Below are 15626 nucleotides of genomic sequence, written 5' to 3'. Positions count from 1 at the left end.
AATATAACACCATCTAATACAAGACATAGATTAATTCTTGTAAGATCACATAATAAAAAAGGCAATCAGAAATTCACTTTATGTCATTACAATGAGAATTCATCATGCTTTTCAATTCAAAACCATCACGGTCCTCAGAACTTTGCTGGAGTTTAAAGCTGGTGCCAAATTCCAGGGCATGAGCAGTATTTTCCCTTCACTGGAAGAATCTGATTCCAGGAAATCTTTTCTCTCTCCATCTCCACCCTGTTTACCCTGATTCGCTGAGTTACTCAGCTAGTTAAATTTAGCCATGTCAGATAAGAGGATGGGTGGACAAAAACAACCAACGATGCAGATACCCCAAACCACAGTTATGTCAGTAAACATCAATAAACATCCCAACAGAAATGTAGCTCACATCCCTTTTGTTGCTACTGTAGCATATTTCATTTGGGGCATTTGTATAAATTAAATGAGCAATTAAATGAGTGGTTTTGTTTGGTGTAAGGTACATTTCTCCTTAGGAATACATATGATAAAAGCCAACCCAACAAATGCTTTCCATAAATGAGGTCTTAATTGTTTTCATTTCCCCTAAGAGGAAACCAAAATTACACCTCTCCTAGATCAACATCTTCCTTTCTTGCAACATATTACAGATATTTTTGCTGGCCACTAGGCAGACAGGGGCACAATCTATGGAGAACTGTAGTCCAGCCCCTCTCTGCCTTTTCCTAGTCAACCACTAAGTATAGACCGAAAGGTTCACAAAAATTTCCTGTCTCTGTTAATACTCAGAGAAGACAAAGAACGGATCCTTCTCATCCAACTGTTTTATCATTGCAATATTTTAACTTTAAAATCCTATCTTTCTTTGCATTTCTGCTTTTCTTAACAACTTCACTGACTGAGCCAAGATGTTCCAATTTAGCCTCTGCATCAGTTATAATACACTTAGCCTTTTAGATTCTGGACAAAAATATGCCATTCATAGTGCTTATCATCTAAATAATTCACTGAAAACAGCTTATTTAAATCTTCATTGCCCTGATCAAGCATGACAGACACTTTTTCTTCTACAAATGACATTACAAAAATTCCTTGTAAAGATGCTGTCTCTTTCTTGGCTCAGAGTTTAAGCTGAATTAATAGTTGTTTTTCTATTCCACCTGGTGTTCTAGCATTTTCGTTCCTCATCCATTTGTGTTATTGCAACAAGGTTTACAAACCAAGGAGATGCATGAATACATGAGAGATTGTTTTCAAACAGTAAAAATATAAACCAAGATCAGAGCACATTTAATTGTAATCTCAGGAAGAAAGATCCTGGAAGATCTGCGAAGCTGTGGCATGGTAGAATTACACTTTCCAAACTACATCACTAAAAAACAAACAGCAGACTATTTTCTATTGACTATCATAGATGAGATGCACCATCAACCCACAATGAAAGAAATCATGAAAAAAATCAAGACTCACCTACCACAATATCACAAAGAGTTATGATGACGGGATGGATGTGCAGAAAGTTGAGGTTTATTTTAAACCTCAGTAATTACAAGCTAGTTTTTTAAACATACTCAAAGGAAAGGATCAGAATCAGCTTTTTTCTCAGAAAATCTGAAAGACCAAAATAAATTTTCTAGATTGCTGTGAGAAGAATATGGTACGTTTTCTCACAGTCTACTTCTTTAAACTCAAAAACCCTCCCAAATAATCTATTCATGCTATTCTAAACGGCTAGCTAGTGGACCAGAGCTATTTAAAATGGAGATATTAATGCTGAATATCCATTAAAAGTGGAAAATTGAAAAGATCATTGTAAGTAACTGCAAAAGATTAAGCCACCTGAGCAGCACTAAAGAACACAACAGTAGCTGAAGATGTAAGAAAAGCAGAATTTGGAATCTTGCACTTGCAAATCACAAGTTCAAATATAAGCTGGATTAAAGCAACATGAGAGATAAATTGTTTGTCTCAGTTTCAGTTCTACTGGAAAATGGGCATTTATTAAAATCTTCGTAATGTGTACCACTGACTGACAATCTTACTTGAAGCCTCAGAAAGCACTGAAAAATCTGAGAGAACAGATATTCATCCTTAAAAATAGTTCCTACAGAGCAGAGACAGAGCACAATAGCAGGATGATGCACTGAGCCACACAAGTTTTGTGGGCAATACTAAAAATAATTTAAGAACAACTGCAGCAGAGCTGGCTTTCCATTATATATATTTTGATGCTAATCTTATGTAATGCATTTGATGCTGATCAGCATTACAAAGATCAGTGCTCTAAAAATATGTGAACATGACAGATAGATAGATGCTCCTCAGCCTGTATCTCCATCCATTGCACTCACTAAAAATAGAATATTAAATTACAGAAGGGGTTGGTTGCACTGACATCCAAAAAGGTGTCATCTGAGTTGACTCAAAGAAACAGAACGCTACCTGAAGAAAGTGTTACAGTCCTGAAAAGAGTTAATATCCAAGAATGTTCTTGCATCCGTCCAACAATACTTGGAGTCATCAACTAGCCACACCACCACAGACAACTGTGCTCTTTTCAAGGACTTATACTCTGGTAGAAACACCAAATGCTATTTGAAAATAAGTCAAGCACAGCTGACAAGCATTACAGATAGAAAAACATGTTTAGGAAAGCATCTCTTTTACAGCTCTGGCAATCTAAGAAAATCTTAAGGCCAAAAGCAATGCTACCATAGAAGAAATCAGCATCTCCTAACTTTTGCCTTAGAGATTTATTTACATCAGAAATAAGAAAGTATGAATTCCAGATGCAAGAAAAAAATAACACCAATCTGTCAGCATTTTAAACCTCCTCTTGAACAGATTTTGCATGTCGCTCTCATTCAGTCTCATTCACACATTGGCTACACCCAGAGCAGTAAACCTGACAGTGCCAGGAAAGGCTCCTGGATCTGGCACGTGGTCATCTGTACCGCCACACTGTCAGGACAGCCATTTTCAAGTGTCTGGCCTGGACCAGCAACCAATCTCTCAAATAACCTCCATCCACACCTCAGGGGAGTCAATATTGCAGAGACCATCCCCAAACGGGCGCTGCAGTAAGGGCAGCCCCTGCAGCCACGATGCGGCCTGTCCTGCACCAGCAGGCCCAGGCCCAGGAACGTTCCCTGGCACCTTTTGCTCACCAGTACAGACATAACTGCTATGTCCTGTACTGGAGACACAGAGTGGGTGGCAAATTAAGTCCTGAGTGTCAGTTATAAACCTCTCAACTGAGAGAGGCAGACATTAACACAAGCATCAGGGTGACAGTGTAGAGCGATTAAATGCGTGCCCTTTCTGCAGCAAAACCAGACAGGTTTTGCTGATCCTTGAAGTGAGGCCAACGTTAATCACAACAAGCCCTGATGATACAAATTTGCCTTCAAACAGATGAGACCAAGCTTATTTACTTATTTAAATTTGCTGTTCTGAGGACAGTTATGTTTTTCCTTCCATATCCACTCTCAGTTTCAAAAGTAAATGCCGTTTGGGCACAAGCCGTGAGTGACTGGGATATATCAGTGTTTGACTCTGAAGGAGGGGCTGAAACAACAATGAATTGTTACATTTTTCTACTTCCTATGCTCTTTTTTGGTATTTACTTTCTTAAGCAATAATGCACTAAAAACATCTGTCATCAAGTACTTTTCTCATCATTATGACAGATAATAATACTTTAAAATAACACAGTCACAGTTACACTATTTAGTACCAGTTAATTGAAACGCAGATCTCAGTAAACCCTCAGAATAAAGTTTCAAGAGAATGTATATTAGTTTTAATTATAGAATTTTTATGTCAGACTCACTTTACATTTAAACATTAATTCAAAAAAACATTCAGAATTATTTTACAACATCTGGAATCCAGTTTCACCATTGCATTGAAAAACAATAACAGGCTGAATCAAAGCTTCACAGATATTTCCCAAGAACCTTTTGTACTTGGCTGAGTACCGGTATAGTACTGCTCATATTACTGGCTGGTACTCTGCAACTGGTGTGCATTCTAAACCCATGTATAACATTACATAACTCAAATATTTGCTTAAGTAAATGTAGACAAAGATCTTTTACTACTGATAGTGAGAAAGAGGTTGCCTACTCTCTATCACAGATATTAGCTGATTCTGACTTTTCCTTCAAAACAACCCAGAATATAAAAACCTAATTTACCAAAGAAAACCCATACAAATTTCTTTGTGTCCCCAGTGTATAGTGTTTCATTGGTTTTGGGATCAGAGTAGCAAGTTTTTTTCTCGTTTTGCCTTTGCCATGTCCAGTACCAGAGGTCTTCAATATCTGAATCAATGCCCTATGCTTTGAGGATATCGGACAACTATTTGAACCTTGGTGCAAGAACTCTAATTTTCGAGGAACCTATGTCTTCTCTTTAATCTCAAAAATCACTTATATTACTGTGTCTTTAGCATTTTAACTTTGAAATACATAAAGTACACCAAGTGTCACCTTAATTTTTCTTAAGGTTGGGGAAGAATTCTTCAAAACACCAGGAAGGACTCTGCTCTCCATACAGTGCTTAAAAATTTCCAAGTGGCTTATACTAGCAAAACCTGATAATCAGAAAATCCCACAACCATTGCCCAGGATAAAATCCTGATGAGAAGCCAAGCCTCCACCATGAGCTCTGGGCAAAGGATGGATTAGTAGCTCTCCCAGAGCACTGCCTACAGGCTGTATTTCAGGCCTCCACCTAATTAATCAGCTTCTGTAAGATGTATGACACAAGTCCAACCACATTTAGTTAAGGGAATAAAAAAACTATTCAAATTCTCTATTTCACTGCTCCCTCATTACACCCACTCTCCTTTACCATCTTCTGAGTGCTTCCTCTTTATGATCGCTTACAAGTCTGACAGTGGGGAAGATCCCCATTATATCATCTGCCTGCAGCCTCTTGTCTGTTGGAAAGATTCCTTTGCTTTTAAACAAACTTTTCCGAAACATATTACTTCATAAATACAATATTCCATTTTTGGGAATCTCTCCAATTATAGACAATCGCAGCTCCCACTGATTTTAGCCTTATCTGCCCTAACCTTAGGATAAATCTGCCTAGTGTAACATGGCCATTCTTGCTTTGCCTGTACTTGAAGCAGACCTGAACTTGCTCTGCTTGTGCTCCAGGCAGAACGGTGTTATGCTCAGCAAGGTGTTAAGGCTGAGCTGGTCACCCTGGCTTGGAGTGCAGCTAAGATGTGCCCTGCCATCTGGGAGCAGAGCAGAGTGAGTTTGTGTTTGCCTAAATCATGTAAGCATACCATTACATACCCACATATAAAAACACTTTTCAAGATAGTTTGACCCACCAGAATTTGACAGTGTAATCGCCCCCATCTGCTCTGAAAAGCAAGTGGGCAACCTGATTTTTATAATCCTGCCTCTGCACATTGACTGTTTATTGGCCAAAAGATACCAAGCCACTTGGTCTCTGACGGTGATGCCCCATGGTGGGAGGAGGCAGCAGGGCACAGCCTCCAGGAGACAAGACGGGAAGGATTGCTGTGGGACTCTGATTGCAATTAGTAAAGATAGTCTGACAGGATGACTGTAACTCCAGGGAGGAACCTAGTAGAGGTCTCCAGGATCAAAAAGTAGGAGAACCACATCTTCTCTAAACAACTGCATTTTCACGTTCACAGCACAACACATTTCATCCCTGTGCACTTGGTGGGTGTGTTAGTGTATTTCAATCCACCCACATGCCAAGCTGAACAGAAATAGCAAAAAGTAAGAGAACGTACAGTACTTACATTTCACTCACAATATAAGAGGTAACTGAAATCATCACTCTAAAAGCAGAAAGAACGCAACAAAAACCCTAACAATAAATATTGTTTGAAATAGTCCCGTGCTGGGAAGGTAATAGATTAGATGACCAAATAGGGCTCTTTCATCTTTAGTCTCTATAAGGACAACTGATCTTGCAATTTATTTTTCTGGTTGTTGGCAAAATTACATGTCTTGTAAAGTTTCAGAGCTTTTAATCCTCAATGTTTCATGACTTCTCTCTGCCAAGACATCCAGCTCTAAGTATCAGTACGAGAAAGAACTCTATCAACAGGCAAACCAAAACAAAGTTATTGTAAAGTTGCAACAAAGAGATTTTTAATTATGAGAGAAATCACAACATTTCAAGAACATTTAAAATTCAGCTCAGTAAATGACTAAATAATAGGTAATCGACTGGGGAAATATAGTTTTGTATCACTTCAAATCTACAGGTGACTATCATTTTCATTTTTGTATACATAAATAAGAAATCTGATTTAAAGCAGCATACAAATGAAATAAATCATGAATTTAAAAGACTTCTGCAATCAATCAGGCATCTTTTCAAATATGCCAAAATCTATTCACTCCTTATTATGGAAGATTATTGCAGAGTATTACCCTAGAGCACTGGTCTTCAAAGTGGGGTGCAGGCACCATAGGGGTTATGCAAGACAATCCAAAGGGGTACAGGAGGAAAATATTAGAACTTCCATGGTACATGTACATAATTTATAAAGAAATAGATATACATATACATGGCCAGCTAAACAAGAGCACAACATGTTATATGTGTCAGTCAAGATGGGTAACTTGGGGTATTTGCAAATAAGAATGGATGACCCCTTTGAAAAACTCTCAAATCAAGAAGAAAAGTTAACGGCCTTTTTTATGTGGGCTAAGGCACTTGTATGAAAAAGTGGCTAGTGAACAAACTCTGGGTCAGTAAGCAGTCATGTAAAAAAGTAAGCAGTGGATTACAATGTGCAAACGCAGAAGAGAAAAATTTTGCTCTTATCCGAAACATGATGATAAGATTTGCTGATCTCCCTTCCAATCTGGAATGAGAAGGATGTAGAAATGGTGACTAAACTAAAATCTCGTGAGGTCTGTAATCATTATGAAGATGATTGGGCTGCCTGATTTAGAGAAAAAGTGAATAAGAAGAGACAAAATAATAACGGTAAAGAGAAAATATACCAAGCACCCTTCCTCAGCATCATCTAACAAAACACAGGATGGGTGATAAAGTTGAGAGATTATACTCTTAAAATAACAGATTTTTTTTTTAATTTAGTGCAATGTATAATTATCCCTTCAAACCCTGTATAGTAAGAACATCTGCAATCACACTCAGTGAAATTAGGACAATTTTTTTGAATGCTTCATGCCATAAACCAACCACATCAAGCATCAGCAAGGAATTAGCTAAAGATTCACCCAACTGCAGAATATATCTACCTACTGCTTACAGAGGGTTATTTATATCTTCTCTGAAATAATCTTAACTGGTTAATACGAGAACAGGTCTCAGGCACAGCAACAGCAAGTTCTTGGTGTGTGGAAAGCAGAAAACCAAAAGCCAGGAATATACGAAGTCACAAGTAACACAAACACATGTTTTGTATTCACAGGAAAAGGTCATTTTTTCTTACTTGTTTTGTTTTAGTACTATATATACAGATTGCTAGATGCTGCTTTTATTGAAAAGTAAAATCTTTGAGTCATGAATAACATTTTTATTGTTATCATCCTATGTAAAGCTAACTGGAGAAACAGCGATAAAATCGTAATGAATCACAATTCCTTTTTTTGTGAAATTGAATAAATGAAAACTCTGACATCAGAATGTCTCAACATTTTAGGACTGCACATTTCAGTTTTTCACCATTCAAATCTACCATCAATATTATGATATTAAAAAACCAAATTCTAATGATTCTTAAAAGCTCTCCCCAATCCTTCTTCACTGAGAATTCTGAGATACTTTTGTTTACTTTTAATTTGGAAGAGAAGTCAATTGTGAATTCCTCCAGGAAATTAAATGTCCATCTTTAGCACTGCTCTACTATATCTATCAGAAATGAAGCATTTGAGCGGAAATGTTCCACGGTCACCCTGCTCAGCTTCACAAAGTCATCGTAGCAAGCTGGATTGCAAGACTGAATGAAGACTGCATTCTTGGCTACACCACTAAAACATAATGAAACAGTGCTGTCTGACATAGCTCCTGTTCTACACATGGTACACATCTCAGCCTCAATCTGTCTGCCCAAAAATAGGTACCAAAAAAAATTAAGATATTCTAGATTATATCCGCAGGGCTGGCAAGCACAGCACAGGAGAAGTGGAGAGGCAGCATGATATTTTAGCACTTAACGATGGCACCATACACCTATGGCTTGGCAACTGTTGAGTCCTGCAACATTTAGTTTTGTAACATGTGTATCAGTAAGTAAAGACAGAAAAAAAAAAGGGAGATAAAAAAGTAGCTGTGTGATAAACAGTTGATTCTGTGATAGTGCTTTACAATTTGCAGGTATATTCTTGAAGGGCACTCACGTTTATTCTGCCAGTTTGACTAAACCAGTCAGTTTTTCAAAGTTTCAGGTTTGATTTTCAGTTGTCAATATCAAGAAGTTCAAGGGCTCAGACTCCCTCTTTTCTTCTATGCTCCTTTAGTTTAAGGTCAGCTAATACAAAGCCACACATCATATACTTGTCAGCTTATTTCTATATAGCCACTTTGCTCAGCATTTCTTAAGAATGTGTCAGCTGGCTGATCACAAAACGATGTGTGCTTTCGAACAAGCTACTGCCCAGATTCAAACTCTGACAGAGATGATGAGCACAACAGACCCTGGTGCTTTCACTGTTACAGCTGATATGTCTTTTTTTTCCAGCTGAATGCCAGTATTTGGTGCCACAATCCATGATAAACAGGGACACAAGTGTAATATGCTTTACTCACGATGACTCTTGCAACCTACTAAAACTCCTGATTTCTTTCATGAGCAAATTCCACTCTGAAATTATGAAACCATGATTGGCTGTCTTTAACAATACACCCAACTTAAGCATTACGCTCCAAATACACAGCAAAATAATATAAACACTTTTTTATTTCAAAATCTTAAATATTCTTTATGGCCTTAATGCTGCTCCGCCTACATTCCTCTTCCCTACACTAGTTTGCAAACTTCCAATACAATTCATCCAACAGACATGGTAAACAAGGTATGTCTTACTGAATTTCAATTTCTTTAAAGCTATTCAGAGACAGCAGGTGTCTAAAAGGTAAGCAGAATCCATACTAACTTAATTGCTGCTATGTTTTGTAGCCAATTGTTACACAAAATGGTTAACAAGTATCGCTCTTTAAAAGAACCATATAGTAAATGAGTGTCACCGGATTCTGAGTTTGCTTTCAGAATTCAGGTTAAGTTGAAAACTGGTTTACAAACACAAGCAGTCACTTCTTGTGGGTCTGCGTATTGCAAAAAACAATTTTCATCTCTTCATAAGAAAAGCATCAAAATTTCAGCAACAGACTTCACAAGAAAATTGTTGATCTTACAAATTAATTTTTCATATGACAACAACATTCACTGTACTGTACTATCCGTTGGCTTTTTGGGGATCCTTACCCAAAGGATAAGGCTTTGGGAACCTTCCTCTATTCAGTTAACACTAGATAACAGTGCATGGCAAATGACTAGAAGTGTTTGAGATATGCAGACAAATCAATGGTCAGTTAAATGTACGTCAATAAATATATGGAAAAATGCCCAAATTTGTTGCAAATAGTGAAAAAATATATTTGAATAGTCCAGATTTTAATACCATAATGACAATGTATCATGCAGCTGATGGAATATCAAATGTTGGTAAGTATTAAACCAAATGGAACTGTTTTAATTTTACTTAACAAGAACTACAATTTTGATTTTTATTAAATTTATATGGCAAATTCAATTTGGAGTTATACAGACAAAATTTTACTGCTACCAATAGACTGTGTTCATCTGAAAGCAGAATTTAAGTGAAAATGTTTCCAGCTACAATGAAAAGCCAATTTGAAGGTTTTGTCTATCTAGATTGCTTTACTGTTATGTTAAAAATCCACAAAACCCAGAACATTGTACACAGAAAAACATGAGTTTTTAGGAATTAAAAATTGCTTACAAGCTGCTCAGACTTCACACCGTAGAGCTGAATGGTCTTTGCCACATTTTTTGCCACAGCTAAACTCAGGTCTGGATCAACAGCAGCCACATTTAGCTCACTGGAAGCAAAGATTACAAATATTAATTAACAACTACACAGCGCTGTATTTAATTGATAAAGAACTACGAATATGTAGTTACATGGCACATCAATTTAGAGAGAGTAACACATACAACCGAGTCTTTCTAAGCACCGTAATTCAGTTTACGATTTAACAAGTCATTTGGGAATTTTATGTGCAGTGTTCCTATTCTAGTAAAAATGAGCAAAGTTTAGGAATGACACTTCAGTATGAAATCACTATTAGTAAGCCATTCAAAAATATTGACTGCAATTAACTACATTCAAGCTTTGGCAGCAGCCTTCAAACATTACAGGTGAATACACAGTCACTCAACTCTAGAATTACATGAGCTGTGCAGAAATACCCAGGGGACGCCTCAGCTTGACACAACTGCTAAGCTGTGTTTTAGGCAATCCTTTATAGTAACAGAGGCCCCAGAGGAACGACAGGGAACAAATGGAAGAAGGAAAATACTTCTAAATCACTTCCAGTATTTCTTGTTCATGCAGCTGCCCCAGATCTCCATGGGTTGGGGCTGCATTAATAAATGCTCTACTGAAAACAGAGAAGCACAGGGACCATCATGTTGCTTGTGACGAGATTAACCTCTCCCAAGAGCTGGAGAGACACCAGGCACCCTGATGTAGGAATAACCTTCTCCGTGAACTCTGCAGGGCCTCAAACATCATTAGCTAAAGGTCAGTCTGGAAAATTCACCTGAAATTTCATCATTTTAGTGTTTTTTCCCCTTCTGTTCTGCAGGGAGCAAAATAACAACAACCACACCAACAGGCACGTTCTGCACATCTGCAACTCCCAGTCACAAGTTCAGTGTCGGTATTTAATACTGCACACACAAAAACTGTGAATACTGCCCGTCATTTCCAGACTGTATTAAACAGAGTTGTCCTTTCCAAAACCTTAAGAGGGAAACCACATCATTGGTAATTGACACATCTCATTCTACAAAATCTTCCTGGAATAGTTCTCTTTATGTATTATCTGGCTGTTTCACTCTAACAGAATATTTACATCAGGTATTATCACTTGCAGCCAAGCCACTATCATCTTCCCTTTGACAAAGTCAGGATAATTAAGATATCAGACATTTACAGTATGTGTGAAGTTTCTCTTCCCAATGCTTAAGAGGCATTTGGACAATGCCCTTAACAACACACTTTAACTTTTGGTCAGCCCTGAAGTGGTCAGGTAGTTGGACTAGATGATCTTTATACGTCGCTTCCAACTGAAATATTTATTCTATTCTATTCTATTCTATTCTATTCTATTCTATTCTATTCTATTCCATTCCATTCCATTCCATTCCATTCCATTCCATTCCATTCCATTCCATTCCATTCCATTCCATTCCATTCCATTCCATTCCATTCCATTCCATTCCATTCCATATCCTGACTTAATTTTTACACTAACCAGTTTCATAACTAAAGAGTAATCAATCTTTCACTGCTAAGGAAGTCTCATTTAAAAAATTGTACCTTATGAGAAAAAACATGTTGAAGAGTACATTTTTCAATGTATTATACCTGCATACCTGGCTATAGTTTTAATGATGCTGTCGAGCTCATCAGAAGAAGGAGGATTCCGACCTCCAGGAGGGAAGACGAGATTGATGGGGTCAAAGAGTCGAGACAAAGATTTTGACAAATAAGCAGCTTCATATTGTTGCAGTGAATCTTTCAAGGCCTTTTCTGGACTGTGAGCATAAGACAAAATGAATACATTTTAAATTAAAATACACAATAGCATTGAATCTTTCCAGATGATATAGACTTTGCAGTATTGAACCTGGGTCTTATTTCTGCTCTTTAAACATACGCACTTGAAAATATTTTAATAGTGTAGAGCACCTTGCTTTTCACTTGAACCAGGTAACTAGTCAGGGAGCCATTCTGCATAGTTCAATACAGTTCTTAGTACTTTCTGTAAGACCTACATGGAATCCCTAATTCAAGGTGTTCTTGAGACAAACAGTGCTAAAAACATCTGCAAAATAACAGCAACATACCCAGAACTGCAATGAAAGACCATTTTATATTCACATACTTCATTAGCTGATAGCTTGTACTTGACATATTTTACCAAAAAAAGTATCTCCTGGTATAGGTATGCATATAGAAAGCTTCAAATAGAAAGATTCTTGTTCAATTTACCTTTAATAAGCTTCAGTCTTTAGTACTTCTAGTTGTGCAAATGCATAAGCAGTAGTTCTCTTAAAACATTTTACCTCACTGTCAGAAGTTTGGTGAACTTCTTACTTTGCTTTCATTGAAGTCAATGAGAAATGTCCCCCTGACTGCGCAGGAACATATTTAAGCCAATAGAAATCCCACATAAAATATTCATCTTAGGTAAGTCTAGAAGTTCTAATAGACTTGATGAGCCTGTTCCAGTTTGATCTGATATCTACCACTCAGCATGTTTACTCTACGATGTACAAACATAAGAACTGTGAATCATAACAAACTGAGCATTTGTCACACGCCAGTGATTGCAGTATCATTAAGAGAAAGCTAGTGCCGTAATTGCGACACATACAAAACTGAATTTATAGCATTCTGCTCTTTTTTTTCACCCAAAGAGACAAAAAGATAAAACTAGTTCCAAAATCAGGGACTTTGTGAAAGACAACCCAACACTGTTGATTACACAAACTAATGAAAATCCTGCAGCTCTAAAATAGTATTAAACCAACCACTGCAAGAGGAAAAAAAACCCTTTAAACTTTTCCCACTCTGACAAATTGAATAACACTAGGTTATTAAAAATATTCTGTGTTTTTTGCAGGGTGAAAAGCTTTACATTTTGTTGCCTTAGAGTTCATAATACATACTCATAATCTTGTTTTTTCTGCATGAAGATGTCCTGTGTATCTTCTTCCATTTGCTGTAGTTCAGCAAAGAGGTCAGTAGTTCCACTTGTGTTAAAATTCCTCTGAATATTTTGACTATATTGTTGCAGGCGCTTCCACAAGTCATTATAAAGCCTCAGTAATTTTGGGTACTCTCCTTCAAAAGCTTGTTTCAGAAACATAGAGGCTGCAAAATAAAGCAGTAAGCAATATGTGCTGCTAAGTTTAAACCGTTTTTTTGATTCATATAAACAATCTGTATCTTTGCATTTCTATCAATGAATGATATACAATGTTATCCTATCTTTAGTATTAATGATGCAATATTTACAATTAATTTCAAAGTGGCATGAGTTATCACATTAAATGGCACATATCTAAAGCATCAGCAGAAAATCCAGAATTGGAAGACTGGACACGGAAAACTTAGTTTGTACGATAAAGATGCTAATCATGGTTGTGAAACACTTGGTATCAAACTTAATTATCACTCTTATCGTTCATTTGAGGCCAAAGTCTGATTAAAACTCTCTAAATCTAGAGATTTTCTAACAATAGCTTGATGGGGAAAAAGTTTGGGGCTGTGTAACTTTGAAGATACCCGTTTAAAACAGATGAAGATAACTTGTATGAGTCAAAGTCTGATGAGGGAGGCATATGCTTTTACACACACTTCTTAAAACAAGGTATCTAAAATGCAATTCTTAAACTTGACAAATAAAGAATGACAAAGCCAGCAGAAAAATCAGTGCTATTTTCAGTCTTGAAAGGCTTGCGGCAGGTAACAGGAAATGAAACAAATGTACAACTGCTCCAGCAACTGATGTTAATCTTGACCTAACATCACTCATACTTTACGGATTTCCCACTACATTAGGAGATTAACACTGTTCCATTCATTCGCTGATTTTTCAGGTTCCAGAGATCTGCCCCATTTCACCCAGCCCGTCCCTTCAACTTAAATACACTCTAATTTTGAATACGGGAGGATTCACATCTATTATCAAACACAGAGTTATTTTAGGTCACAAGGCTCCGTTTATAAAGCCTGTCCCAGCCTCACAAAAGCAGATAACGATCCTTTATCAAACTCTGTAAACTGCCATGAATTCCTATTTTTACACTATTTTTCTGATATTGTCTAGTCTTCTGCTGATCTATACGATCCAGAGGTCTGTGACTGATGTCACTGGATTCAATTACTTAGAATTTATATGTTAAAAATGAACATTCTTATATAGATGTGTCACCTAAATGAAAAAGTCTACTCGCTGTAAGCATTTTTTTCCCCAAAACTCAGCTGTAGTAAAATAAAAACTCTTTCACAGTTCAAAAATCCAACTGTTCCCTCTAAATGCTTATAAACAAGACGAAAAATCATAAGTAATAAAATATTATGGAACAGCTGTCAGACAAAGTACTGCTGACAAAATGTGAGAGTTCCCTTACTTCCGAAATGTTGATTGATCCCATTAACTGATGTCACAATTTTACAATCTTAAACCCAAGTGCTGAAAACAGGTAGCACACATTCAGTTTGAACAGATGAGATTCCGGGTATGTTCATAGAGCTGTTAAAGTAATCCGTAAGGCAAACAGTAAAATTAATATGTTTTAATACAAGATGAATACATTTTCTTTTGGGATCATCTAGTTACTTAGCAACTGCTGAACATGAATCAGCCAGTTAGTTCCTTAAAATTCTACTGCTGCTATAAAGCCTGGAAGGACCAAATTTTTAAGGGCCAGTGCAACAGCTGAGATCACAAAGATCAATGCGAATCTTATACACTTTACCCGTATGAATAAAAAATAGACTTTATACACTGTATACAACATTAAAGATACATTTATGAAAGCACCAAACTCACCTATGATCCAACTGCATGTTGCATTAGCATGAACAGGTAACAGTACTGTAGTATGTTTATACTTTATTTTTATTTAATATTCCTTGATTGTATCTGCTATTTACATATTACATATGTAAAGAATATTGTGTATAGTCAGAACAACAGCAATTTATATTTAGACAAGACATAATTTTGAAGAAACTCAACTCCTACTCATAAAGGTATCCAAAAATGGCTAAAATCAGATGTTTGCAACTGATCACTGTTCAACAAGACTGTAAGAATCACAGAATCACACAGAATCACAGAATGTCAGGGATTGGAAGGAACCTCAAAAGCTCATCCAGTCCAATCCCCCTGCTGGAGCAGGAACACCCAGATGAGGTTACACAGGAAGGTGTCCAGGCGGGTTTGAATGTCTCCAGAGAAGGAGACTCCACAACCCCCCTGGGCAGCCTGTTCCAGTGTCTGTCACCCTCACTGAGAAGAAGCTGCTTCTCAAATTTAAGTGGAACCTTTTGTGTTCCAGTTTGTACCCATTACCCCTTGTCCTATCATTGGTTGTCACTGAGAAGAGCCTGGCTCCATCCTCGTGACACTCACCCTTTATATATCTGTAAACTGAACTGTTCTTTAAAATCAAATTACTATTTTTGAATTTGGCAAACGCACTTCACCTTGGGAAGTATAATGTGCTATTCCAAGCATTTTTATCTCCACATGCAGTTTACAAAAATACATTTTTGTTATTAGACAATGGCTACTTAATGAAGTAGGAAAATATTTCTTTCTGAAAATTCAGC

At 37.0% G+C, this 15626-nt stretch overlaps 1 protein-coding gene across 2 annotated transcripts in view; it reads right to left on the bottom strand.

Moving 5' to 3' along the window:
- The window catches only part of COG5 (component of oligomeric golgi complex 5), a 189039-nt gene that overhangs the window by 32495 nt on the left and 140918 nt on the right, over positions 1–15626 (bottom strand). For both annotated transcript variants that reach the window (XM_065049026.1, XM_005498123.3), the window contains exons 12-14: positions 12953–13157; positions 11654–11815; positions 9993–10092 (exon numbers count right to left, since the gene is read on the bottom strand). In XM_065049026.1, coding sequence (XP_064905098.1) covers positions 9993–10092; positions 11654–11815; positions 12953–13157 — 467 coding nt within the window. The remainder of the gene's footprint in view (positions 1–9992; positions 10093–11653; positions 11816–12952; positions 13158–15626) is intronic.

This window comes from Columba livia, chromosome 1 (genome assembly GCF_036013475.1).
Source record: "Columba livia isolate bColLiv1 breed racing homer chromosome 1, bColLiv1.pat.W.v2, whole genome shotgun sequence".
Lineage (NCBI taxonomy): Eukaryota > Metazoa > Chordata > Aves > Columbiformes > Columbidae > Columba > Columba livia.
Note: the sequence above shows the minus strand (reverse complement) of the source record. Positions and strands in the feature narration are given on the sequence as shown.